Below are 23529 nucleotides of genomic sequence, written 5' to 3'. Positions count from 1 at the left end.
ACGATTCCTAATCTCCCCGGGCCTTGCTTTGACTGCGCCGTAAAAGTGCTACAGCAAAGTTTGCTTACGCAACGTCAGCTTCCCCCACACACACAAGGCGTCCGTTGGCTGACGTCGCCCTCCCACCAACACGGCCACGCATAGCAGCCCCCGCAGGCCCCAGCCACCCGGGAAACCGCCCACTGTCTACAGTGTGTACGGTGGATCACCTAGTGAGGAGACATCTCCTCTGGTCCTCCCTTATCTCCTCTGCTCTCCCCTTCCCTCTCCCCCCTCCCGGTCACGGGCCCAGCCAGGCAGGATTCGGGTCAGGTGAGGCAGGCGCTGGAGACGGCCTGGGTAGCAGAGACAGACGTGTGTGTTTGTGTGTGTGTGCGTGTGTGTGTTTGTAAAGGGAGAGAGCCAGCGTCCCGCTGGCTTCCTGCCTCCAGTGCGGAGTTATTTCTGAGGTTATTGATGTCTGCTCCAGCTGAGCGCTCTCTGAACAACCAGCCCGCCTGCAACAGGTTACAAGTCCGGCTCCCCGCTCATTAGCTTCTAATTGATTGTAATGTTGCTTTAGAGAAGTCGCCAGCCGCTATGGGGGGGCTCCGCCGGCCCGCGGCCCCCACCGGGCCCTGCTCTCGTCCGCCTCACTCACCAGCAGGGTCCGAGACGCAGACACAATCGGCCCTCTTAGATGGAATCATTAAAGCGGGCCGTTTCATACAGCACGCTTCTGAAGACCAGCTTGAGACCAGGGACAGTGGCCACTCTGCCTGCCCAGCGGGAGAGCCCCATCCTGGGCAGGCTATTGTTGCCCGCTCCCCTTGACTGGCTGCCTGTGGATCCGGCGGCAATGGCTTGATTTGTTTGCCAAGGTCCTGGACTAAAGGCAGCCATGCAGGGGAGCTGGGTCAATATTGGTTTTGAGAGCATGTGGAAAAATGTCAAAATGTTAAATTCTATTGACGTCCCCCCACTGCTGGTTGTTTCTGTGGCGAAAGGCCGATGGGCCATTAGTGTAAACAGGGCTTTGTCTTAGGGATCAGCTTCCAACAGGCACCTCACCGAGCGAAACCTACAGATAAAGATTCACGTCTGAATGAAGAAACGACCGTCAGCGGTCGGGGATCAAGGGAGCGTTAGAATAACACAGGAGGGAACAGACAGGAGCTGCTGACTTGGCCTATGTCCTGGTAGTACAATGTCCACCTTAGTTCAAGTACATCTCAGGGTTAGAATTCTGCTTTCTAAGAGATCTCCATACATGTTGATAATGGGCCTTTGTAACATCTCGCTGAACGACGTGGCCCTGCTGATAACCCCTCAGACGACAAATCAAGTCCTTATGTTTATTTTATCACCCTTCTGCCTTCAATGTCGGCCGCAAAGGCCGGACATTTTATTGGGAAAATGTGACAGGAAATGTCTAGACCTCAGCCACACGTCCCCCGCCTCTTCCTGGGCTGTGTCCTTGTGGAGACGTCCTCTGGCTTATGTGAGCATCTGCTTTACAAGGCGGCCTCCTTCCTCCGGCCTGCAGCCCTCCCCTGTCTCTTTCAGCCTCTGGGGATTCGGGATTCTCTTCCAAATCACCTCAATTAACATGGAGCCGTAAACCGTCCCTCCCCTGGCGCTGCAGACCCTGCTGCTTTCCCCTTCTTGCTCGCTCCCCAGCTTTCTCCTCCCTGACTTCTATCAATGCCTGTTCTAACTTTATTGGACTTGGCCTTTGTGTGCCACTGGACCAAGTGGCTTCCCCCTGGGGCGAGGAGGAGGGGGGGGGCAGGAGCTGCTGTAGTGTTGGGGTGTAAGAACCGCCTTCAGGGTTAACTTTCTCTGGACCCCCTCGCTGAATACTTTCCTCAGAAACCATAAAGTGCTGATGACTCTCTCATGCAGATCGGGCCTTGAATAAGAAACAAGGCTTGCGTATCAGAGTGGGATTTCTCTTGTTGCTGATATCGTCTTGAGAATACTCAAGAGGGTTGAAATACTGTACAAGTTCTATATCAACGTAAATATACCGTAAGCTAGGCCAATGAAAACTGTTTGCAACGTCTTACATGAGAAATGGCGCTGGCGGTTTGAAACACAATAACGTCTCTCCATAATGACAATGACATTTCCGAATTAATTATAAAGAAATTAAAAACAAACCCTTGCTACCAACATAATAGTTAACATCTCAATGCTCAAAATAGCAGCGGTAATCGCGCTGTTGGGATGAACAAGCCCTACATCAGAGCTAAGGTTAAAGCAGTCCAATGTGCTTAGGGTAGGGCTTGATAGAAAACAACTTTTGACACCTAGATAACTGTGTTTACGCCGCCGCAAGCGCTAATGGACTGCTTAGCACGGCTCATCCGTGCAGACAAAGAGAGCGTCTAATGTCACACATTACTGCAAGGTGACACGTTCTAGTCATTGAGCCAAGCGGGAGTTCGTAAAGAACGTGCGAACTATCACCATCTCCTCGGGCCTTGTTACCGACCACACCGTAAAGTAGTCGACAGAGTTTGCTTAAGCACATCTACTTGAAAAGCAAACAACGTTTCCATTGGCTTTCGCATGTTGATATAATTTATCTCACCTAATTTCCTGTTCAAACCATTGGTGGAGAGGGGGGGGACTAAATACCTAAATTGACAACTCTATGTGACCCACCCTGCCTGCAATCTAAACAAAAATGGCCATGTCTCGGATCATTTGACCTCTCTTGGGCATTGCTGTTTCAAAGAGAGAGGTCAGGTCAGAGGGACAGCCATCTCACGGTGTCTCTGGACACCTGGACACACTGAACAAAGACACAACTGTTCCCGCCTACGTCCAACAATAGCGCTGCTAAAACCGTCCCCTCTCCATGTGGAGGGACTGCTTACTCTGCCAGCCGAACCCTAGCCGTCAGATGCAGGGAGCTATTAGGAGCATAAATGTGGCTCTGTGGCGCAATGGATAGCGCATTGGACTTCTAGTCATCCATTTGAGTTGTGATTCAAAGGCTGTGGGTTCGAGTCCCACCAGAGTCATCCCTTTAGGTAGTTTATAAACTTATTGCTGGAGTCTTGTATATTAGTATGTTATTTTGTGTGTTGTATTTAGTGTCCATGACACTAAATACAGTGTCCATGTAAGACTGTTGGGACTCAAACTCATGGCATCATTGAATGTAGAAGAGGGTCTTTGTGGTTATAGTTAAAGCTCTCTAGTTTTGGTTGAAGTCTTCAAAGCAGAATGTTTATTAATATTGAAGGACACAAGATAGAATCAACATCAAGATCTAGAGGATTCAAGTTGAACTAACTCCATGAAGACAACTTAAACATAAAGAACATTTTAGGCAACTCGTTTAAGTCGTATATCTATGTATTGATGTGGCAGTGTATGTCTTTACTGTGTTTTATGAGCACCTATTGGTGGACTCTTGTATGGGAGAATATAATAACGATATTACATGAATTATCCTACCTCGATAGAAGGTAGTTGTAGCATAATCGACTAGAAGTCCAACATGCTATCCATTGCGCTACCGCGCCCTAAATGTGTACCAAAAGGAGCTGTAATTTATTCAATGTCAAAGGACAAAGGGATTTAAGGCAAATGCTTTTAGAGGTATAATCATTTATTGGTAAATCTTGGTATGGCTTGAAATATTTTTATATTGAGTTTCATGAGCACTATACATTGATTCAAACTCTAAATCGACAGTATATATTGAGAATCAAAAAATGTCCATCAACAGCAACTAGAGTGGGACTTGTACCCACAACGTTCAACCATGGATGACGAGATGGGAGTATGGGCGTATATAATTGGGCATATTGCATTTAGTGTCATGAACTATGAATATATCCTACCTTGAAATCCAGAGTACTAAAGAAGGATAATGCAGGAAAATGCTATCGATTACATCACAGAGCCCTGTAATTACACTAAAATGAGCCGTAGTTTCTTTAGTGTTAAAGTACAAAAGGATTTTAGGCATCCAGAGTACCAGAGAAGGATAATTCTCTATCAATGATAGCCTGTTGGTACTCAAACCCACAACATAGGTTAGCAGCAAGTAGTTTTTTCAATATCAAAGGACGAATAGATTTAAGGGAAACAGAACTAGATAAGGCTTCATACATTTGTTCATTGAGTTGTACGGACAATATACATTGATTCAACCTCCAAATCGACAGCACTTATTGAAAATCATACAATGTCCATAAACATCAACTATGGTGGGAATTGAACCCACAACCATGGATGGATGACGAGGAGGGAGTATGGGAGTCAGTAAATGGGCATATTGCAATTAGTGTCATGAGCTACGAATGTATCCTACCTTAATATCCAGAGTACTAAACAAGGATAAATTTCAATGAAAGGATTTTTTTTCGTTGTTGGAGACTATAGTTCTTCCTCGAGATCTACCGGAGTCAAGTCCATAATGACTGACTCTGGTGGGACTCGAACCCACAACCTTTGAATAACATCTCATATGAATGACTAGAAGTGCAACGCGCTATCCATTGCGCCACAGAGCCCTGTTAGTATAGTAAAAGAAAACATTTTTTCTTCAATGTCAATGGACAAAGGGATTTTGGGCATTCAGATTACTAAAGTAGGGTAATGCACCATAAATGATAGCATGTCGGGACTCGAACCCACAACATATGTCAGCACAAAGTAGTTTTTTCCGTTGTGGGATACTTAATGACTATAGTTCTTCCTCGAGAACTACCGGAGTCAAGTCCATATTGACCGACTCTGGTGGGACTCGAACCCACAACCTTTGAATCACATCTCACATGAACAACTAGAAGTCCTACACGCTATCCATTGCGCCACAGAGCCACGTTTGGATTGTATAAGAAACTATTTTTTCTTCAATGTCAAAGGACAAAGGGATTTTGGGCATCGAGAGTACTGAAGCAGGATAATGCACCATCAATGATAGCATGTCGGGACTCGAACCCACAACATATATCAGCACAAAGTAGTTTTTTTCGTTGTTGGAGACAATAGTTCTTCCTCGAGAACTACCGGAGTCAAGTCCATAATGACGGACTCCGTTGGGACTCAACCCAAACCCTTTGAATCACATCTCACATGAATGACTAGAAGTCCAACGCGCTATCCATTGCTCCACAGAGCCCTTGTAATGTAATAAAATTAGCACTTTTTTATTCAATGTCAAAGGACAAAGGGATTTTGTGCATCCAGAGTACAAAAACAGAGCCCTGACTGTATAGTAAAAGACCAGAAGTCCAACATGCTATCCATTGCACCACAGAGCCCTGACTGCATAGTTAAAGAGACTATTTTTTCTTCAATGTCAAAGGAGAAAGGGATTTTGGGCATCCAGAGTACTAAAGCAGGATAATGCACCATCAATGTTAGCATGTCGGGACTCGAACCCACAACATATGTCAGCACAAAGTAGTTTTTTTCGTTGTTGGAGACTATAGTTCTTCCGCGAGAACAACCGGAGTCAAGTCCATAATGATCGACTCTAGTTGGACTCGAACCCACAACCATTGAATAACATCTCACATGAATGACTAGAAGTCCAACGCGCTATCCATTGCGCCACAGAGCCCTTTAATTGCATTAAAATGAGCATTTTTTTCTTCAATGTCAAAGGACATGGGGATTTTGGGCATCCAGTGTACTAAAGCAGGATAATGCACCATCAATGATAGCATGTCGGAATAGTTTTTTTCGTTATTGGAGACTGTAGTTCTTCCTCGAGATCTACCGGAGTCAAGTCCATAAAGACCGACTCTGGTGGGACTCGAACCCACAACCTTTGAATCACATCTCACATGAATGACTAGAAGTCCAACACGCTATCCATTGCGCCACAGAGCCCTTTAAATATAGTAAAATTAGCATTTTTTTCTTCAATGTCAAAGGACAAAGGGATTTTGGTCTTCCAGTGTACTAAAGAAGGATAATGCACCATCAATGATTGCATGTCGGGACTCGACCCCACAACATATGTCAGCACAAAGTAGTTTTTTTCGTTGTTGGAGACTGTGGTTATTCCTCGAGATCTACCGGTGTCAAGTCCATAATGACTGACTCTGGTGGGACTCGAACCCACAACCTTTGAATCACATCTCACATGAAAGACTAGAAGTCCAACGCGCTATCCATTGCGCCACAGAGCCCTGACTGTATAATAGAAGAAACTATTTTTTATTCAATGTCAATTGACAAAGGGATTTTGGGCATTCAGAGTACTAAAGTAGGGTAATGCACCATCAATGATAGCATGTCGGGACTCGACCCCACAACATATGTCAGCACAAAGTAGTTTTTTTCGTTGTTGGAGACTGTAGTTCTTCCTCGAGATCTACCGGAGTGAAGTCCATAATGATCGACTCTGGTGGGACTCAAAACCACAACCTTTGAATCACATCTCACATGAATGACTAGAAGTCCAACGCGCTATCCATTGCGCCACAGAGCCCTTTTATTGCATTAAAATGAGCATTTTTTTCTTCAATGTCAAAGGACATGGGGATTTTGGGCATCCAGGGTTCTAAAGCACGATAATGCACCATCAATGATAGCATGTCGGGACTCGACCCCACAACATATGTCAGCACAAAGTAGTTTTTTTTCGTTGTTGGAGACTGTAGTTCTTTCTCGAGATCTACCGGAGTCAAGTCCATAAAGACCGACTCTGGTGGGACTCGAACCCACAACCTTTGAATCACATCTCACATGAATGACTAGAAGTCCAACACGCTATCCATTGCGCCACAGAGCCCTTTAAATATAGTAAAATTAGCATTTTTTTCTTCAATGTCAAAGGACAAAGGGATTTTGGTCTTCCAGTGTACTAAAGAAGGATAATGCACCATCAATGATAGCATGTCGGGACACGACCCCACAACATATGTCAGCACAAAGTAGTTTTTTTTCGTTGTTGGAGACTGTAGTTGTTCCTCGAGATCTACCGGAGTCAAGTCCATAAAGACCGACTCTGGTGGGACTCGAACCCACAACCTTTGAATCACATCTCACATGAATGACTAGAAGTCCAACACGCTATCCATTGCGCCACAGAGCCCTTTAAATATAGTAAAATTAGCATTTTTTTCTTCAATGTCAAAGGACAAAGGGATTTTGGTCTTCCAGTGTACTAAAGAAGGATAATGCACCATCAATGATAGCATGTCGGGACTCGACCCCACAACATATGTCAGCACAAAGTAGTTTTTTTCGTTGTTGGAGACTGTGGTTATTCCTCGAGATCTACCGGTGTCAAGTCCATAATGACCGACTCTGGTGGGACTCGAACCCACAACCTTTGAATCACATCTCACATGAAAGACTAGAAGTCCAACGCGCTATCCATTGCGCCACAGAGCCCTGTTTGTATAGTAAAAGAAACTATTTTTTCTTCAATGTCAATGGACAAAGGGATTTTGGGCATTCAGAGTACTAAAGTAGGGTAATGCACCATCAATGATAGCATGTCGGGACTCGACCCCACAACATATGTCAGCACAAAGTAGTTTTTTTTCGTTGTTGGAGACTGTAGTCCTTCCTCGAGATCTACCGGAGTCAAGTCCATAAAGACCGACTCTGGTGGGACTCGAAACCACAACCTTTGAATCACATCTCACATGAATGACTAGAAGTCCAACGCGCTATCCATTGCGCCACAGAGCCCTTGAATTGTATTAACGTGTGCATTTTTTTTTTCAATGTCAAAGGACAAAGGGATTTTGGGCTTCCAGAGTACTAAAGCAGGATAATGCACCATCAATCTCATCTCCCATGCATGACTAGAAGTCCAAGACGCTATCCATTGCGCCACAGACCCCTTTTTGTATAATAAAAGAAACTATTTTTTCTTCAATGTCAATGGACAAAGGGATTTTGGGCATTGAGAGTACTAATGTGGGGTAATGCACAATCAATGATAGAATGTCGGGACTCGACCCCACAACATAGTCTTGAATCACATCTCACATGAATGACTAGAAGTCCAACGCGCTATCCATTGCGCCACAGAGCCCTTAAATTGTATTAACGTGTGCATTTTTTTTTTCAATGTCAAAGGACAAAGGGATTTTGGGCTTCCAGAGTACTAAACCAGGATAATGCACCATCAATGTGGCATGTCGGGACTCGAACCCACAACATATGTCAGCACAAAGTAGTTTTTTTCGTTGTTGGAGACTATAGTTCTTCCTCGAAATCTACTGGAGTCAAGTCCATAATGTCCGACTCTGGTGGGACTCGAACCCACAACCTTTGAATCACATCTCACATGAATGACTAGAAGTCCAACACGCTATCCATTGCGCCACAAATATATAAATATAAATATAGTAAAATTAGCATTTTTTTCTTCAATGTCAAAGGACAAAGGGATTTTGGTCTTCCAGTGTACTAAAGAAGGATAATGCACCATCAATGATAGCATGTCGGGACTCGACCCCACAACATATGTCAGCACAAAGTAGTTTTTTTCGTTGTTGGAGACTGTGGTTATTCCTCGAGATCTACCGGTGTCAAGTCCATAATGACCGACTCTGGTGGGACTCGAACCCACAACCTTTGAATCACATCTCACATGAAAGACTAGAAGTCCAACGCGCTATCCATTGCGCCACAGAGCCCTGACTGTATAGTACAAGAAACTATTTTTTCTTCAATGTCAATGGACAAAGGGATTTTGGGCATTCAGAGTACTAAAGTAGGATACTGCACCATCAATGATAGCATGTCGGGACTCGAACCCACAACATATGTCAGCACAAAGTCGTTTTTTCCGTTGTGGGATACTTAGTGACCATAGTTCTTCCTCGAGAACTACCGGAGTCAAGTCCATAATGATCGACTCTAGTTGGACTCGAACCCACAACCTTTGAATAACATCTCACATGAATGACTAGAAGTCCAACGCGCTATCCATTGCGCCACAGAGCCCTTTAATTGCATTAAAATTAGCATTTTTTTCTTCAATGTCAAAGGACATGGGGATTTTGGGCATCCAGGGTTCTAAAGCACGATAATGCACCATCAATGATAGCATGTCGGGACTCGACCCCACAACATATGTCAGCACAAAGTAGTTTTTTTTCGTTGTTGGAGACTGTAGTTCTTCCTCGAGATCTACCGGAGTCAAGTCCATAAAGACCGACTCTGGTGGGACTCGAACCCACAACCTTTGAATCACATCTCACATGAATGACTAGAAGTCCAACGCGCTATCCATTGCGCCACAGAGCCCTTTAAATATAGTAAAATTAGCATTTTTTTCTTCAATGTCAAAGGACAAAGGGATTTTGGGCTTCCAGTGTACTAAAGCAGGATAATGCACCATCAATGATAGCATGTCGGAGTAGTTTTTTTCGTTATTGGAGACTGTAGTTCTTCCTCGAGATCTACCGGAGTCAAGTCCATAATGACCGACTCTGGTGGGACTCGAACCCACAACCTTTGAATCACATCTCACATGAATGACTAGAAGTCCAACGCGCTATCCATTGCGCCACAGAGCCCTGTTTGTATAGTGAAAGAAACTATTTTTTCTTCAATGTCAATGGACAAAGGGATTTTGGGCATTCAGAGTACTAAAGTAGGGTAATGCACCATCAATGATAGCATGTCGGGACTCGACCCCACAACATATGTCAGCACAAAGTAGTTTTTTTCGTTGTTGGAGACTGTAGTTCTTCCTCGAGATCTACCGGAGTCAAGTCCATAATGATCGACTCTGGTGGGACTCGAAACCACTACCTTTGAATCACATCTCACATGAATGACTAGAAGTCCAACGCGCTATCCATTGCGCCACAGAGCCCTTTAATTGCATTAAAATGAGCATTTTTTTCTTCAATGTCAAAGGACATGGGGATTTTGGGCATCCAGGGTTCTAAAGCACGATAATGCACCATCAATGATAGCATGTCGGGACTCGACCCCACAACATATGTCAGCACAAAGTAGTTTTTTTTCGTTGTTGGAGACTGTAGTTCTTCCTCGAGATCTACCGGAGTCAAGTCCATAAAGACCGACTCTGGTGGGACTCGAACCCACAACCTTTGAATTACATCACACATGGATGACGATAAGTCCAACGCGCTATCCATTGCGCCACAGAGCCCTTTAAATATAGTAAAATGAGCATTTTTTTCTTTAATGTCAAAGGACAAAGGGATTTTGGGCTTCCAGTGTACTAAAGCAGGATAATGCACCATCAATGATAGCATGTCGGAGTAGTTTTTTTCGTTATTGGAGACTGTAGTTCTTCCTCGAGATCTACCGGAGTCAAGTCCATATAGACCGACTGTGGTGGGACACGAACCCACAACCTTCGAATCACATCTCACATGCATGACTAGAAGTCCAAGACACTATCCATTGCGCCACAGAGCCCTGTTTGTATAATAAAAGAAACTATTTTTTTTTCAATGTCAATGGACAAAGGGATTTTGGGCATTCAGAGTACTAAAGTAGGATACTGCACCATCAATGATAGCATGTCGGGACTCGAACCCACAACATATGTCAGCACAAAGTCGTTTTTTCCGTTGTGGGATACTTAGTGACTATAGTTCTTCCTCGAGAACTACCGGAGTCAAGTCCATAATGATCGACTCTAGTTGGACTCGAACCCACAACCTTTGAATAACATCTCACATGAATGACTAGAAGTCCAACGCGCTATCCATTGCGCCACAGAGCCCTTTAATTGCATTAAAATTAGCATTTTTTTCTTCAATGTCAAAGGACATGGGGATTTTGGGCATCCAGGGTTCTAAAGCACGATAATGCACCATCAATGATAGCATGTCGGGACTCGACCCCACAACATATGTCAGCACAAAGTAGTTTTTTTCGTTGTTGGAGACTGTAGTTCTTCCTCGAGATCTACCGGAGTCAAGTCCATAAAGACCGACTCTGGTGGGACTCGAACCCACAACCTTTGAATCACATCTCACATGAATGACTAGAAGTCCAACGCGCTATCCATTGCGCCACAGAGCCCTTTAAATATAGTAAAATTAGCATTTTTTTCTTCAATGTCAAAGGACAAAGGGATTTTGGGCTTCCAGTGTACTAAAGCAGGATAATGCACCATCAATGATAGCATGTCGGAGTAGTTTTTTTCGTTATTGGAGACTGTAGTTCTTCCTCGAGATCTACCGGAGTCAAGTCCATAATGACCGACTCTGGTGGGACTCGAACCCACAACCTTTGAATCACATCTCACATGAATGACTAGAAGTCAAACGCGCTATCCATTGCGCCACAGAGCCCTGTTTGTATAGTGAAAGAAACTATTTTTTCTTCAATGTCAATGGACAAAGGGATTTTGGGCATTCAGAGTACTAAAGTAGGGTAATGCACCATCAATGATAGCATGTCGGGACTCGACCCCACAACATATGTCAGCACAAAGTAGTTTTTTTCGTTATTGGAGACTGTAGTTCTTCCTCGAGATCTACCGGAGTCAAGTCCACAATGACCGACTCTGGTGGGACTCGAACCCACAACCTTTGAATCACATCTCACATGAATGACTAGAAGTCCAACGCGCTATCCATTGCGCCACAGAGCCCTGTTTGTATAGTAAAAGAAACTATTTTTTCTTCAATGTCAATGGACAAAGGGATTTTGGGCATTCAGAGTACTAAAGTAGGGTAATGCACCATCAATGATAGCATGTCGGGACTCGACCCCACAACATATGTCAGCACAAAGTAGTTTTTTTCGTTATTGGAGACTGTAGTTCTTCCTCGAGATCTACCGGAGTCAAGTCCATAATGACCGACTCTGGTGGGACTCGAACCCACAACCTTTGAATCACATCTCACATGAATGACTAGAAGTCCAAGACACTATCCATTGCGCCACAGAGCCCTGTTTGTATAGTAAAAGAAACTATTTTTTCTTCAATGTCAATGGACAAAGGGATTTTGGGCATTCAGAGTACTAAAGTCGGGTAATGCACCATCAATGATAGCATGTCGGGACTCGACCCCACAACATATGTCAGCACAAAGTAGTTTTTTTTCGTTGTTGGAGACTGTAGTTCTTCCTCGAGATCTACCGGAGTAAAGTCCATAAAGACTGACTCTGGTGGGACTCGAACCCACAACCTTTGAATAACATCTCACATGAATGACTAGAAGTCCAACGCGCTATCCATTGCGCCACAGAGCCCTTTAAGTATAGTAAAATGAGCATTTTTTTCTTCAATGTCAAAGGACAAAGGGATTTTGGACATTCAGAGTACTAAAGTAGGGTAATGCACCATCAATGATAGCATGTCGGGACTCGAACCCACAACATATGTCAGCACACAGTAGTTTTTTTCGTTGTTGAAGACTGTAGTTCTTCCTCGAGATCTACCGGAGTCAAGTCCATAAAGACCGACTGTGGTGGGACACTAACCCACAACCTTTGAATCACATCTCACATGCATGACTAGAAGTCCAAGACACTATCCATTGCGCCACAGAGCCCTGTTTGTATAGTAAAAGAAACTATTTTTTTTTCAATGTCAATGGACAAAGGGATTTTGGGCATTCAGAGTACTAAAGTCGGGTAATGCACCATCAATGATAGCATGTCGGGACTCGACCCCACAACATATGTCAGCACAAAGTAGTTTTTTTCGTTGTTGGAGACTGCAGTTCTTCCTCGAGATCTACCGGAGTCAAGTCCATATAGACCGACTCTGGTGGGACTCGAACCCACAATCTTTGAATAACATCTCACATGAATGACTAGAAGTCCAACGCGCTATCCATTGCGCCACAGAGCCCTTTAATTGCATTAAAATTAGCATTTTTTTCTTCAATGTCAAAGGACATGGGGATTTTGGGCATCCAGGGTTCTAAAGCACGATAATGCACCATCAATGATAGCATGTCGGGACTCGACCCCACAACATATGTCAGCACAAAGTAGTTTTTTTCGTTGTTGGAGACTGTAGTTCTTCCTCGAGATCTACCGGAGTCAAGTCCATAAAGACCGACTCTGGTGGGACTCGAACCCACAACCTTTGAATCACATCTCACATGAATGACTAGAAGTCCAACGCGCTATCCATTGCGCCACAGAGCCCTTTAAATATAGTAAAATTAGCATTTTTTTCTTCAATGTCAAAGGACAAAGGGATTTTGGGCTTCCAGTGTACTAAAGCAGGATAATGCACCATCAATGATAGCATGTCGGAGTAGTTTTTTTCGTTATTGGAGACTGTAGTTCTTCCTCGAGATCTACCGGAGTCAAGTCCATAATGACCGACTCTGGTGGGACTCGAACCCACAACCTTTGAATCACATCTCACATGAATGACTAGAAGTCCAACGCGCTATCCATTGCGCCAAAAATGGGGCAAAAGGGTCTGCCCGGCGGGGGGGAAAGGGAAAAAGAGAGGGGAAAGAGGGGGGGAAAGAGAGAAAGAAAAGGAGGAAAAAAGGAGGAGAACGTACACTATATATTTTTTTTATCTACTCTCTTATCTTCTCAACAATGTTTACACACAGTTCTGCACTCATTGCAAGGTTTATCATCACTTTAATTTTCATGTCTCTTGCGGGAATCGTACCGATGCTGTGGCAATATCATTTGCATCTCCGCTTGCTCTCTCGTCTCGTAGCGCATTCCGGAAGTATACATGCAATGCAATTTGGGTAGCGCAGTCATTTTTAACACACCAACTCAATTTTCCATACAAATCACCAAAGTCATAACACTGTTATTATGCAATAATGCACATGAATGCATTTAATATGATGAAATGAATATAATACAATATTCAATTAACCCAAAATATCATATGCTACATTTAAAGTTACAACAGTATTAACAGTCTATAACTGTGAATAACACCCCCCATCATGTTTCTCCTCCTTTTTTATGGTAACCTCAATTATTTGAGAGACTACATCTGTGCAGCACAAGTGAATAAAACAAATTTCAAATTGAGCAGTAAAGATGTTGGGTTTTGTGAATCAATGTCAATGTAAATGATTCTGGCTTTGGTTTTCACAATCACATTCAATGGATGACACTGTCACTGTCCTGTTATTCAAGAGGAAATTAAATAAAAACGCGAAGGCTCAAATAAAATGATTGAACTTTATTGTAACAGAATACACAGAATACACAGAATACACACACACACACACACACACACACACACACACACACACACACACACACACACACACACACACACACACACACACACACACACACACACACACACACACACACACACACACACCAGGTTAACACCCAACTAGTGGACCAGGTGTGGGCGTATCCAAAAAAAAGAATACTTACCGGCCTGGCTTACGAGGCCTTGGTCGGGATCACACAGGGAGACAGACACGAACAACACAGAGACAGACCGACAAACAACAGAGAGAGAGACAAGTAATGGTGACTAAAGGCCTACACTCTTCCTCCAGTCATCCAGGGTCTGTCCTGACTCTGGACAGTACCACCGCCCCTTCAGCTGGGTGTGTCCGGTTTTTTTGTTTTTGTCCTGGCCACACTTCTTGCAGGTGTAGTGGTACTTCTCCTTCGTCAGCCTCTTCCGTGGCGGTTCCCCCCTTGCCATTAGATCCTCATCCTCATGGGCAGCTTTGTTCAGCCTCCAGGTACGTTGCCTTGGCTGGGCACCTGGAAGGCACTCTGGAGGAGCTTGACATGGAGGAGCCTGAGGTAAAGGAGGATCATGTGCAGATGGAAATGGGGGAGCATGCGGCATAGGAGGGGCATGGGTGAATGGAATGTGCGGATAGGGGGGAGCATACGGATAAGGTGGAGCATGGGGAAATGGAAAGTGGGGAAATGGGGGAGCATATGAAAAAGGAGGAGCTGGCCCAAATTGTGGATGGAACTGAGGAGGTGGAGGTGGCGGAGAGATGACATTAGACTTGTTTGCCGTTAGAGTGCGCTGGCGGGGGAAAGCTTCCCCCTCACGGTTTTCGGGCTCGTCAAATGTCATCTCATGTGCATGTTGCACAGGGGCAGCCGGGAGAGTGTTTGATGAAGGGAGAGGCTCCTTGGCCAGGTATAGCTGTTGAGGGAGAACATTGCCCTGCAGCAGCATGTTCCTGTCCTTCCTCTTGTCCCTCCTAAGCAGCCTACAAGACAAACATTCATTATTTTATATGTGTAAGCCTATCCTCCCTCCCAAAGGTTATTACATACTGTGTATTACATGTTTTCTAACAAGCATGCAGGTGAAGGTTTTTCTTGAGGTTAAATATTTACATACTGTCTTGGCTGTATGGGGAAGGTAAATGAAACAACACATACCATGCAGAGACCGTGGTGTTGTTCACCGGCACCAGAGCCAGCGCCGTCTGGACCACGATAACCCTGCTGTCCTCCAGCAGCTGTCTAATGTGGCTGTAGACGCTCACAATTGACTGAGGGATGGGCAGGGTTTTCCCCCTCGTGTCCTTCGGCCTGTTGCGGGACTGCTCGAACTCCTTGGCCAGTCTGAGGCAGACACACTCACTGACCCTGTGGTGTTCGGGATCCTGGGCTGCTTGGCCGTGAGTCATGTATAGTCTGTGGGAAAGAAGTATGATATGATCTGGACTGTGAACAAGGATGTAAAGTCGTGAACAACCAAGTAACAATGTCAATAGGGATTGCAATAAAGTATTTAACTTTATTTATTAAGTTAACACTTAATAAATACTTTTCACAGTGACATGTGCTGTCTCTTAATCAATGATTTGTATTGAACCAAAATGATAGCAAATTGTGGTCAAGCACCTCTCTGCCGCCTGCTGTCCCGGAGCAGAGCCACTCGGCCTCCTCGGTGCTCTCCATGGTTCTCCTGATGCCTGTCCTTTTTTCCTAGCCTTCTGGGTGTAGCTAAACGGTGAAAGAGACATCCATATTCTTCATTCATTCCATGGAATGTATGTTTAATTCTGGTGTACAAAATAATTACTATTTTGTACCTTGAATGCTTCTTGTCCATGTCATGGAGAGCTGTATATAGCTGGACTATGTCCTCTTCCTCCTTCATTGACAAGGCAGTGATGGTGCGATTCAAGCCAACTAGGTAGCCTGCCAGGTTAGCAACCGCATCCCATCCCACAACGCCCCTTGAGTCACATTGGCTGGTCTGAAAATTGATAAGTGAGAAAAAGAAAAACCAAGCAAATAAATGTACACTCTTGTTTCTAATATGTGAGCAATGCTGATTTTACATTCATTTATCTTATTAAAATGTAACCACATTTACGTCAGTTAAATATTGTGTTTTTGAGTAAGGCGTTACAGAAAGTGTTATTGACCTCTGTGACGAGGGGTCCGGGTTCATCGTCATCCTCCACAGCACCTGGAGGATCACCTGTGTGATCAGTCATGCTGATGGTGTCATCTGCCTCCTCCTCCGCCTCAAGCACCTGCACCTGCAAGGGGATTTTGAAGACCTGTAACCACATTTACTTCGGTCAAATTTTGTGTTTTTGAGTAAGGTGTTATAGAAAGTGTTATTGACCTGTGTGACGAGGGGTCCGGGTTCAGCGTCACCCACCACAGCACCTGGAGGATCACCAGCCCCTATCGCAGCTGACTGGCACAGAATGTCAGTCATGCTGATGGTGTCATCCGGCTCATCCTCCTCCTCAAGTACCTGCGAGGGGACCTCAGGGACCTGATTTGGAGCCAGCAGGTCACCTCTGTTGGTCTGGGCCAATAAATACTCCACTGCTATGCGCTCGCCTGTAACCAGTAAAAACACAAAGATGAAGAAAGGACATACATACACACATCCATCTCTTACATGAATAGCACAATCTTCGCGCAACAGAAATGCATGTCCTCTGAATAGGGGGGGTGCCTAAGAAAAAGAGGAGGAGGGGATGTAATACTCTGGTCAATCAGTGTTGCTCTGAGATCTCTCTTACTAGTAGGTTTCCCGGGTGGAGTGAACTCTGGCACCAGAGTGGAACCAAGAACGCGCTGGCTTAAGTTGCTGAGGTGGGACATCAAGCGGACATCAAAGCTTCTGAGGGTTGAGGCCCCCTCCACATCTACTGCCTCCTTGGCCCGGCCCATGTTCCACCTCGATACTCCCTCCAGCATGTACATCTGTGTGTGAACAGCATTGCACCGCCAGCCTAAGGAACAATAAATACTATGTTTAGTCAACCATTATTGTAAAGTGAATACACATGAATACCCAACAGTGGTCATTTTGTTATTTTGAATAATTACAACACATTCTCTGTCCTAACAGAAAAGAACATTAAAAAAAGAAATGTACCTGGAATAAAAGCGCACTGGTGTTTGTGAAAACTCTCCAGGGAGGAGGACCCCCTACCACACCTTAGGACGTCCAGCTCTTTGCCGCCCTTCTGGAGTGTCCCCACCTTCGTGTACAGTGCCACACCTGCAGGGTCTTGGAGGCACTCCAGGTGCTTCTGCTGCACTTCCCAGACATGGCGCATGCTGTCATGGCTCACCAGACGCAGCCCTGTGGTGTCCGTCAGCTCCCACACTGATTCCAGCAGCCCTGAGATCATGCCCCGCGTCTCCTCCACTCCACGGGTCCTCCTCCTGCAGTGCCTCTTCAGTTCGCCTGGACTGATGGTGGCCATGAGCTGCTCCTCAGTGGGAGTATGCCCGCTGTGGCTGCTCCTCCACTCTTCTCTCTTGGCCTCCTTCAGGCGTTGCACGTCCTCCTGGTCCCATGCAAAAATGCAGGAGGAAAGCTTGGCACAGAAAATACCATACAGAGGGTGGTGTTCTGTTGTGAGGCCGCAGTTAAAGCGCCTCATGAAGTGGAAGCTGTCCAAGCGCACTGTAGTTTGCCATGGGTGAAACAGCTTAGCCACTGAAGACACGCCTGTAAAAAACAGCATAATTACATAGACCAACCTAACCCTGTGTGTGGTTACACCATGATTAAGCAAATTCCCAATTGCGTTTGTGTGTGTGAGTGTGTGTGATTTTCACCCACCTGACTGGCTGCAGCAGTCTCGGTCGACATAGATGGCCTCAGGTTCAGCTTGGCCTGCATTCTTGTACCGAGTGACGACGCCTTGGCACAACTCTTCCAACCCTGCACCTTCACCCGACGTCAGAACAGAGTTCAGGACCTGGCCTAACTCGTTTCCGATATTGGACATCCATGCCGCACTGTCCCCGATCCCGCCAGCCAGCTTCTTGGTGATCTGTAAAACAAACACAAGCACTAAGAAGTTTCCTTCTTTTCCTTCTTCCTTCCAATTTCCTGTTTTGTAATTATACATGTTATATTTTATATAGTTTTTAAGCTAACCTTCTTTGTTGAATCCATTTTCAGAATTCTACCATAGGTTGAAGTGATCACTCCCTTCATCTCATCCAGATGGCTGAGAATGTCGTTGGAGTGGACCGTCTCAAACCATTGAGCAAGTGGAAGGGGCCTGAAGGTTGGTGGAGGAAGATAGACAGCTGCAGAGGGGATGAAGGTAGCCATCTTCTTGTGCCGCTCACAGTCCGAGAGGTAGCGGATGGTCTGCCGTGCCCACTCCTCACTGTGCGCTTCTTCCATCGCAGACTGGACGTAGGAGGAACTGTTTCCACTGGTCCTTGGCTTGAGGAAAGTCACTGCTTTCCTGTCAAGAGCCAGCTGGGTGGTGAGGACAGCGGGGAACAGGCTCCTGTGTGCCACATCCAACTGGGACAGAATATCCTGGCTCCATGGGCAGACTAAGAGGGAAGGGTTCAAACACTTGCTGCAACGTGGATAGTCCCCTCCCACTAGGTAATAGCGGCTATCCACATCGATCACCTCCCTGACCTTTCTGTATATGCCGGAGCTGTTCATTTTCCCGGAACATTTTGGGCATTTTAAGGAAATCCCCCACATCCTCATGGGTGCCCAGATGAACAGCCTCTGCCGGTGGTACCACCCAGGCTCAGGACGAGAGGGTTTGGGCTCCAGTGGGGGGTGAAACCAGCAGGCTTCAAATTTCTGCTTGAGCTGACCTGTAGGCTCATATAGACACTTGGCAATCCACACCTGATCTGCCGGTTGGATGACTTTCCGAAACTGATCGGGAAGAAAACCTTTCCAAACTACTGGAGTTGGTTTAGGTGGAGTTGCAGTGTGGTATGGCGCGGCACAGCTATTTGAAGGAGGGAGCAGAGATGGAGTTGGCCTCGGTGGTAGTAGTGTGGGCTTCGGTGGTGATGGCGTTGGCTTCGATGTTAGGACTGTTGGCTTTTGCATCGATGGCATAACGAATCCTGCATAGTGAACCTGTTGAATATGGTTCAAAAGACCAACAGTACCCTCCACCTTGGCCCCACAGGTGTCACACGTCTCCTCAGTATGGTGGTCAGACAGGTGCTCTGAAAAATGTGCTGCCTCCACAAGCTGGTTGCACCCGTAGCACTGCAATTCCTGTCCTGCCACTGATGGCCCTGCCTCCTTGTCTCCTCTCTCTGCCTCTGCCTCTTTGTGGGACCGGGCTCCCCCTGCATCCGTGACTCCTCTCCTTGTCTCTGTGTCTCTTCTCCCTGCCTCCTTGTCTCCTCTCCCTGCCTCTGCCTCGGTGTGGGACTGGGCTCCCCCTGCATCCGTGACTCCTCTCCTTGTCTCTGTGTCTCTTCTCCCTGCCTCCTTGTCTCCTCTCCCTGCCTCTGCCTCTGTGTGGGACTGGGCTCCCCCTGCATCCGTGACTCCTCTCCTTGTCTCTGTGTCTCTTCTCCCTGCCTCCTTGTCTCCTCTCCCTGCCTCTGCCTCTGTGTGGGACCGGGCTCCCCCTGCATCCGTGTCTCCTCTTCCTGCCTCTGAGCCGACTCGGACTCGCCCTGCCTCCGTCTCAACTACTCCTGCCTCACTGGACCCAGCTCCTGATGACAGATCTGCTGGCTGGGGGGGGGTTCACAAAGAGAGGCCATGGTACATACATCTAAGAATCCTACACTACTAGTTTTCTCCAGTTGTTAAAATACATCAGGCATTACTGCAAAATCACTGAAGCCCACCAGAGGAAGAAACAAGCAAACCTGTAAACAATCAATTAGTAAATAACTCACTTACCTTGTGGAACCCACAGGGGGAAAATAATTTCACATACCTTGTGGAAGCCACAGGAGCACTGAAGGCTTCTCCCGAACAGATCCTTACTACCACTATGGCTCTGCAGGGGGCAAGCATCGATGTTCTCCAAGGCCTTTTTCCATTTCTTGGCCCCTGGCCGTTTGCCAGTCGAGAAGCGGTAAAGGCCCTGGGCATATTTTATACAGAGGTCCCTCCAGTAGCTGTCTGGCTTTCCTGTCTTAGTCATCTGCGAACATTAAATATAAAACAGGTTAATGTCGAGCTAGGCTATGTGTGTGTACAGACAGACAGAGTGGAGGAAATTATTATAATGTGTGTGTGTGTGTGTGTGTGTGTGTGTGTGTGTGTGTGTGTGTGTGTGTGTGTGTGTGTGTGTGTGTGTGTGTGTGTGTGTGTGTGTGTATTTATGTAGGTAGGTAGGTATGTTTTGCAGTACTGTTTTATTATTGTTAATAATTAAACTTGGCACAAGCATGTCATAATCATGTCTGGACACATCTGCACTCTGCCCCAACATATAACGAGGCTCCATTACCGGAGGGGACGAACCCTGGCACAATTATTTCACATCACAAGACATCATTAAACGGCAAATAAATAAGTTATTATTGGTCTTCTGATTCTATCATATCGCCAATATCCCCACACTGCTGGCCGTAGTAGGTATGTTTTGCAGTACTGTTTTATTATTGTTAATAATTAAACTTGGCACAAGCATGTCATAAGCATGTCTGGACACATCTGCACTCTGCCCCAACATATAACGAGGGTCCATTACCGGAGGGGACGAACCCTGGCACAATTATTTCACATCACAAGACATCATTAAACGGCAAATAAATAAGTTATTATTGGTCTTCTGATTCTTTCATATCGCCAATATCCCCACACTGCTGGCCGTAGCCACACAGTTTTAGTATGCACAGCAGTCAGAAGCTCCGTTAGAAAAGTGGCGGCCAAGTGGCCAGGTAACAAGAAAGTTGAAATACAAAGTTGAATATCATGCTGCCGGGACGAGAAATGCAATCGCAAATGCAAGTATTAATCAAGTTTCCAAACCTTTTTCCCGAGTCTGTAGTGATGCGGTGGAAAAGAATGGCTGCGACTTCAGAGTTGTACATATATCTCTCTATAGCTCTGCTGCGACTCTAAAGCGATAACCACGCCTCCTCGGTCACGTGACACAATTCGGAATCAGTGTTCGGACAGTGTTCGGACCTTGTTCGGACCTCGTTCGGACCTCGTTTGAAACTCTTTGATCTCGTTCGGAATGTGTTCGGACCTCGTTCGGAATGTGTTCGGACCTCGTTCGGAATTGTTCGGACCTTTTGTAATGTGTTAGGACCTCGGAGACAGTCCAGAAACTGACAGGTACGGCCACAGAGCCCTGTTTGTATAGTGAAAGAAACTATTTTTTCTTCAATGTCAATGGACAAAGGGATTTTGGGCATTCAGAGTACTAAAGTAGGGTAATGCACCATCAATGATAGCATGTCGGGACTCGACCCCACAACATATGTCAGCACAAAGTAGTTTTTTTCGTTGTTGGAGACTGTAGTTCTTCCTCGAGATCTACCGGAGTCAAGTCCATAATGATCGACTCTGGTGGGACTCGAAACCACTACCTTTGAATCACATCTCACATGAATGACTAGAAGTCCAACGCGCTATCCATTGCGCCACAGAGCCCTTTAATTGCATTAAAATGAGCATTTTTTTCTTCAATGTCAAAGGACATGGGGATTTTGGGCATCCAGGGTTCTAAAGCACGATAATGCACCATCAATGATAGCATGTCGGGACTCGACCCCACAACATATGTCAGCACAAAGTAGTTTTTTTTCGTTGTTGGAGACTGTAGTTCTTCCTCGAGATCTACCGGAGTCAAGTCCATAAAGACCGACTCTGGTGGGACTCGAACCCACAACCTTTGAATTACATCACACATGGATGACGATAAGTCCAACGCGCTATCCATTGCGCCACAGAGCCCTTTAAATATAGTAAAATGAGCATTTTTTTCTTTAATGTCAAAGGACAAAGGGATTTTGGGCTTCCAGTGTACTAAAGCAGGATAATGCACCATCAATGATAGCATGTCGGAGTAGTTTTTTTCGTTATTGGAGACTGTAGTTCTTCCTCGAGATCTACCGGAGTCAAGTCCATATAGACCGACTGTGGTGGGACACGAACCCACAACCTTCGAATCACATCTCACATGCATGACTAGAAGTCCAAGACACTATCCATTGCGCCACAGAGCCCTGTTTGTATAATAAAAGAAACTATTTTTTTTTCAATGTCAATGGACAAAGGGATTTTGGGCATTCAGAGTACTAAAGTAGGATACTGCACCATCAATGATAGCATGTCGGGACTCGAACCCACAACATATGTCAGCACAAAGTCGTTTTTTCCGTTGTGGGATACTTAGTGACTATAGTTCTTCCTCGAGAACTACCGGAGTCAAGTCCATAATGATCGACTCTAGTTGGACTCGAACCCAAAACCTTTGAATAACATCTCACATGAATGACTAGAAGTCCAACGCGCTATCCATTGCGCCACAGAGCCCTTTAATTGCATTAAAATTAGCATTTTTTTCTTCAATGTCAAAGGACATGGGGATTTTGGGCATCCAGGGTTCTAAAGCACGATAATGCACCATCAATGATAGCATGTCGGGACTCGACCCCACAACATATGTCAGCACAAAGTAGTTTTTTTCGTTGTTGGAGACTGTAGTTCTTCCTCGAGATCTACCGGAGTCAAGTCCATAAAGACCGACTCTGGTGGGACTCGAACCCACAACCTTTGAATCACATCTCACATGAATGACTAGAAGTCCAACGCGCTATCCATTGCGCCACAGAGCCCTTTAAATATAGTAAAATTAGCATTTTTTTCTTCAATGTCAAAGGACAAAGGGATTTTGGGCTTCCAGTGTACTAAAGCAGGATAATGCACCATCAATGATAGCATGTCGGAGTAGTTTTTTTCGTTATTGGAGACTGTAGTTCTTCCTCGAGATCTACCGGAGTCAAGTCCATAATGACCGACTCTGGTGGGACTCGAACCCACAACCTTTGAATCACATCTCACATGAATGACTAGAAGTCCAACGCGCTATCCATTGCGCCACAGAGCCCTGTTTGTATAGTGAAAGAAACTATTTTTTCTTCAATGTCAATGGACAAAGGGATTTTGGGCATTCAGAGTACTAAAGTAGGGTAATGCACCATCAATGATAGCATGTCGGGACTCGACCCCACAACATATGTCAGCACAAAGTAGTTTTTTTCGTTATTGGAGACTGTAGTTCTTCCTCGAGATCTACCGGAGTCAAGTCCATAATGACCGACTCTGGTGGGACTCGAACCCACAACCTTTGAATCACATCTCACATGAATGACTAGAAGTCCAACGCGCTATCCATTGCGCCACAGAGCCCTGTTTGTATAGTAAAAGAAACTATTTTTTCTTCA

The 23529-nt window shown here is 45.5% G+C and overlaps 1 protein-coding gene and 30 non-coding genes across 31 annotated transcripts; 1 reads left to right on the top strand and 30 right to left on the bottom strand.

The window, feature by feature from the left end:
- The first annotated feature begins 2919 nt into the window (after positions 1-2919).
- On the top strand, positions 2920-3011 carry trnar-ucu (transfer RNA arginine (anticodon UCU)). Its single transcript is given in 2 exon segments — positions 2920-2956; positions 2976-3011. It is a non-coding gene; the product is annotated as a tRNA-Arg (tRNA).
- Positions 3012-4422: 1411 nt separating this feature from the next.
- On the bottom strand, positions 4423-4514 carry trnar-ucu (transfer RNA arginine (anticodon UCU)). Its single transcript is given in 2 exon segments — positions 4423-4458; positions 4478-4514. It is a non-coding gene; the product is annotated as a tRNA-Arg (tRNA).
- Positions 4515-4732: 218 nt separating this feature from the next.
- On the bottom strand, positions 4733-4824 carry trnar-ucu (transfer RNA arginine (anticodon UCU)). Its single transcript is given in 2 exon segments — positions 4733-4768; positions 4788-4824. It is a non-coding gene; the product is annotated as a tRNA-Arg (tRNA).
- A 653-nt stretch (positions 4825-5477) lies between these two features.
- trnar-ucu (transfer RNA arginine (anticodon UCU)) lies at positions 5478-5569 on the bottom strand. The gene is given in 2 exon segments: positions 5478-5513; positions 5533-5569. It is a non-coding gene; the product is annotated as a tRNA-Arg (tRNA).
- Positions 5570-5749: 180 nt separating this feature from the next.
- Positions 5750-5841, bottom strand: trnar-ucu (transfer RNA arginine (anticodon UCU)). The gene is given in 2 exon segments: positions 5750-5785; positions 5805-5841. It is a non-coding gene; the product is annotated as a tRNA-Arg (tRNA).
- A 210-nt stretch (positions 5842-6051) lies between these two features.
- On the bottom strand, positions 6052-6143 carry trnar-ucu (transfer RNA arginine (anticodon UCU)). The gene is given in 2 exon segments: positions 6052-6087; positions 6107-6143. It is a non-coding gene; the product is annotated as a tRNA-Arg (tRNA).
- Positions 6144-6353: 210 nt separating this feature from the next.
- trnar-ucu (transfer RNA arginine (anticodon UCU)) lies at positions 6354-6445 on the bottom strand. The gene is given in 2 exon segments: positions 6354-6389; positions 6409-6445. It is a non-coding gene; the product is annotated as a tRNA-Arg (tRNA).
- Positions 6446-6656: 211 nt separating this feature from the next.
- trnar-ucu (transfer RNA arginine (anticodon UCU)) lies at positions 6657-6748 on the bottom strand. The gene is given in 2 exon segments: positions 6657-6692; positions 6712-6748. It is a non-coding gene; the product is annotated as a tRNA-Arg (tRNA).
- A 211-nt stretch (positions 6749-6959) lies between these two features.
- Positions 6960-7051, bottom strand: trnar-ucu (transfer RNA arginine (anticodon UCU)). The gene is given in 2 exon segments: positions 6960-6995; positions 7015-7051. It is a non-coding gene; the product is annotated as a tRNA-Arg (tRNA).
- A 210-nt stretch (positions 7052-7261) lies between these two features.
- On the bottom strand, positions 7262-7353 carry trnar-ucu (transfer RNA arginine (anticodon UCU)). The gene is given in 2 exon segments: positions 7262-7297; positions 7317-7353. It is a non-coding gene; the product is annotated as a tRNA-Arg (tRNA).
- A 211-nt stretch (positions 7354-7564) lies between these two features.
- trnar-ucu (transfer RNA arginine (anticodon UCU)) lies at positions 7565-7656 on the bottom strand. The gene is given in 2 exon segments: positions 7565-7600; positions 7620-7656. It is a non-coding gene; the product is annotated as a tRNA-Arg (tRNA).
- An 864-nt stretch (positions 7657-8520) lies between these two features.
- Positions 8521-8612, bottom strand: trnar-ucu (transfer RNA arginine (anticodon UCU)). Its single transcript is given in 2 exon segments — positions 8521-8556; positions 8576-8612. It is a non-coding gene; the product is annotated as a tRNA-Arg (tRNA).
- Positions 8613-8830: 218 nt separating this feature from the next.
- On the bottom strand, positions 8831-8922 carry trnar-ucu (transfer RNA arginine (anticodon UCU)). The gene is given in 2 exon segments: positions 8831-8866; positions 8886-8922. It is a non-coding gene; the product is annotated as a tRNA-Arg (tRNA).
- Positions 8923-9133: 211 nt separating this feature from the next.
- On the bottom strand, positions 9134-9225 carry trnar-ucu (transfer RNA arginine (anticodon UCU)). The gene is given in 2 exon segments: positions 9134-9169; positions 9189-9225. It is a non-coding gene; the product is annotated as a tRNA-Arg (tRNA).
- A 180-nt stretch (positions 9226-9405) lies between these two features.
- On the bottom strand, positions 9406-9497 carry trnar-ucu (transfer RNA arginine (anticodon UCU)). Its single transcript is given in 2 exon segments — positions 9406-9441; positions 9461-9497. It is a non-coding gene; the product is annotated as a tRNA-Arg (tRNA).
- Positions 9498-9707: 210 nt separating this feature from the next.
- trnar-ucu (transfer RNA arginine (anticodon UCU)) lies at positions 9708-9799 on the bottom strand. The gene is given in 2 exon segments: positions 9708-9743; positions 9763-9799. It is a non-coding gene; the product is annotated as a tRNA-Arg (tRNA).
- Positions 9800-10010: 211 nt separating this feature from the next.
- Positions 10011-10102, bottom strand: trnai-uau (transfer RNA isoleucine (anticodon UAU)). Its single transcript is given in 2 exon segments — positions 10011-10046; positions 10066-10102. It is a non-coding gene; the product is annotated as a tRNA-Ile (tRNA).
- Positions 10103-10592: 490 nt separating this feature from the next.
- Positions 10593-10684, bottom strand: trnar-ucu (transfer RNA arginine (anticodon UCU)). The gene is given in 2 exon segments: positions 10593-10628; positions 10648-10684. It is a non-coding gene; the product is annotated as a tRNA-Arg (tRNA).
- A 210-nt stretch (positions 10685-10894) lies between these two features.
- Positions 10895-10986, bottom strand: trnar-ucu (transfer RNA arginine (anticodon UCU)). The gene is given in 2 exon segments: positions 10895-10930; positions 10950-10986. It is a non-coding gene; the product is annotated as a tRNA-Arg (tRNA).
- Positions 10987-11166: 180 nt separating this feature from the next.
- trnar-ucu (transfer RNA arginine (anticodon UCU)) lies at positions 11167-11258 on the bottom strand. The gene is made up of 2 exons: positions 11222-11258; positions 11167-11201 (listed from the first exon to the last, which is right to left on the bottom strand). It is a non-coding gene; the product is annotated as a tRNA-Arg (tRNA).
- A 210-nt stretch (positions 11259-11468) lies between these two features.
- On the bottom strand, positions 11469-11560 carry trnar-ucu (transfer RNA arginine (anticodon UCU)). The gene is given in 2 exon segments: positions 11469-11504; positions 11524-11560. It is a non-coding gene; the product is annotated as a tRNA-Arg (tRNA).
- Positions 11561-11770: 210 nt separating this feature from the next.
- Positions 11771-11862, bottom strand: trnar-ucu (transfer RNA arginine (anticodon UCU)). Its single transcript is given in 2 exon segments — positions 11771-11806; positions 11826-11862. It is a non-coding gene; the product is annotated as a tRNA-Arg (tRNA).
- Positions 11863-12073: 211 nt separating this feature from the next.
- Positions 12074-12165, bottom strand: trnar-ucu (transfer RNA arginine (anticodon UCU)). Its single transcript is given in 2 exon segments — positions 12074-12109; positions 12129-12165. It is a non-coding gene; the product is annotated as a tRNA-Arg (tRNA).
- A 512-nt stretch (positions 12166-12677) lies between these two features.
- trnar-ucu (transfer RNA arginine (anticodon UCU)) lies at positions 12678-12769 on the bottom strand. The gene is given in 2 exon segments: positions 12678-12713; positions 12733-12769. It is a non-coding gene; the product is annotated as a tRNA-Arg (tRNA).
- A 210-nt stretch (positions 12770-12979) lies between these two features.
- trnar-ucu (transfer RNA arginine (anticodon UCU)) lies at positions 12980-13071 on the bottom strand. The gene is given in 2 exon segments: positions 12980-13015; positions 13035-13071. It is a non-coding gene; the product is annotated as a tRNA-Arg (tRNA).
- A 1101-nt stretch (positions 13072-14172) lies between these two features.
- Positions 14173-21412, bottom strand: LOC115542265 (uncharacterized). The gene is made up of 11 exons (XM_030354524.1): positions 21104-21412; positions 18272-20270; positions 17951-18164; positions 17255-17836; positions 16896-17108; positions 16487-16710; positions 16281-16397; positions 15942-16108; positions 15751-15852; positions 15283-15540; positions 14173-15107 (listed from the first exon to the last, which is right to left on the bottom strand). Exons 2-11 carry the CDS (start codon positions 19214-19216, stop codon positions 14402-14404), a joined length of 3528 nt encoding a protein of 1175 aa, XP_030210384.1. The 5' UTR covers positions 19217-20270; positions 21104-21412; the 3' UTR covers positions 14173-14401.
- A 229-nt stretch (positions 21413-21641) lies between these two features.
- Positions 21642-21733, bottom strand: trnar-ucu (transfer RNA arginine (anticodon UCU)). The gene is given in 2 exon segments: positions 21642-21677; positions 21697-21733. It is a non-coding gene; the product is annotated as a tRNA-Arg (tRNA).
- Positions 21734-21944: 211 nt separating this feature from the next.
- trnai-uau (transfer RNA isoleucine (anticodon UAU)) lies at positions 21945-22036 on the bottom strand. Its single transcript is given in 2 exon segments — positions 21945-21980; positions 22000-22036. It is a non-coding gene; the product is annotated as a tRNA-Ile (tRNA).
- A 792-nt stretch (positions 22037-22828) lies between these two features.
- Positions 22829-22920, bottom strand: trnar-ucu (transfer RNA arginine (anticodon UCU)). The gene is given in 2 exon segments: positions 22829-22864; positions 22884-22920. It is a non-coding gene; the product is annotated as a tRNA-Arg (tRNA).
- Positions 22921-23100: 180 nt separating this feature from the next.
- Positions 23101-23192, bottom strand: trnar-ucu (transfer RNA arginine (anticodon UCU)). The gene is given in 2 exon segments: positions 23101-23136; positions 23156-23192. It is a non-coding gene; the product is annotated as a tRNA-Arg (tRNA).
- A 210-nt stretch (positions 23193-23402) lies between these two features.
- On the bottom strand, positions 23403-23494 carry trnar-ucu (transfer RNA arginine (anticodon UCU)). The gene is given in 2 exon segments: positions 23403-23438; positions 23458-23494. It is a non-coding gene; the product is annotated as a tRNA-Arg (tRNA).
- Between the last annotated feature and the right edge of the window lie 35 nt (positions 23495-23529).

This window comes from Gadus morhua, chromosome 1 (assembly GCF_902167405.1).
Source record: "Gadus morhua chromosome 1, gadMor3.0, whole genome shotgun sequence".
Taxonomy (NCBI): Eukaryota; Metazoa; Chordata; class Actinopteri; order Gadiformes; family Gadidae; genus Gadus; species Gadus morhua.
The sequence above is the reverse complement of the archived record's forward strand: the minus strand, read 5'-3'. Positions and strand labels throughout refer to the sequence as shown.

Bases quoted from the DNA above. Each gene is read 5' to 3' on its own strand.
- LOC115542265 (XM_030354524.1), bottom strand. From the start codon at position 19,216: ATGCCATCGATGCAAAAGCCAACAGTCCTAACATCGAAGCCAACGCCA. The intron at 17,837-17,950 runs GTGGGTGAAAAT...TGTTTTTTACAG, and splicing joins AGACTGCTGCAGCCAGTCAG to GCGTGTCTTCAGTGGCTAAG. The intron at 15,853-15,941 runs GTACAAAATAGT...TTCACCGTTTAG, and splicing joins ATGGACAAGAAGCATTCAAG to CTACACCCAGAAGGCTAGGA.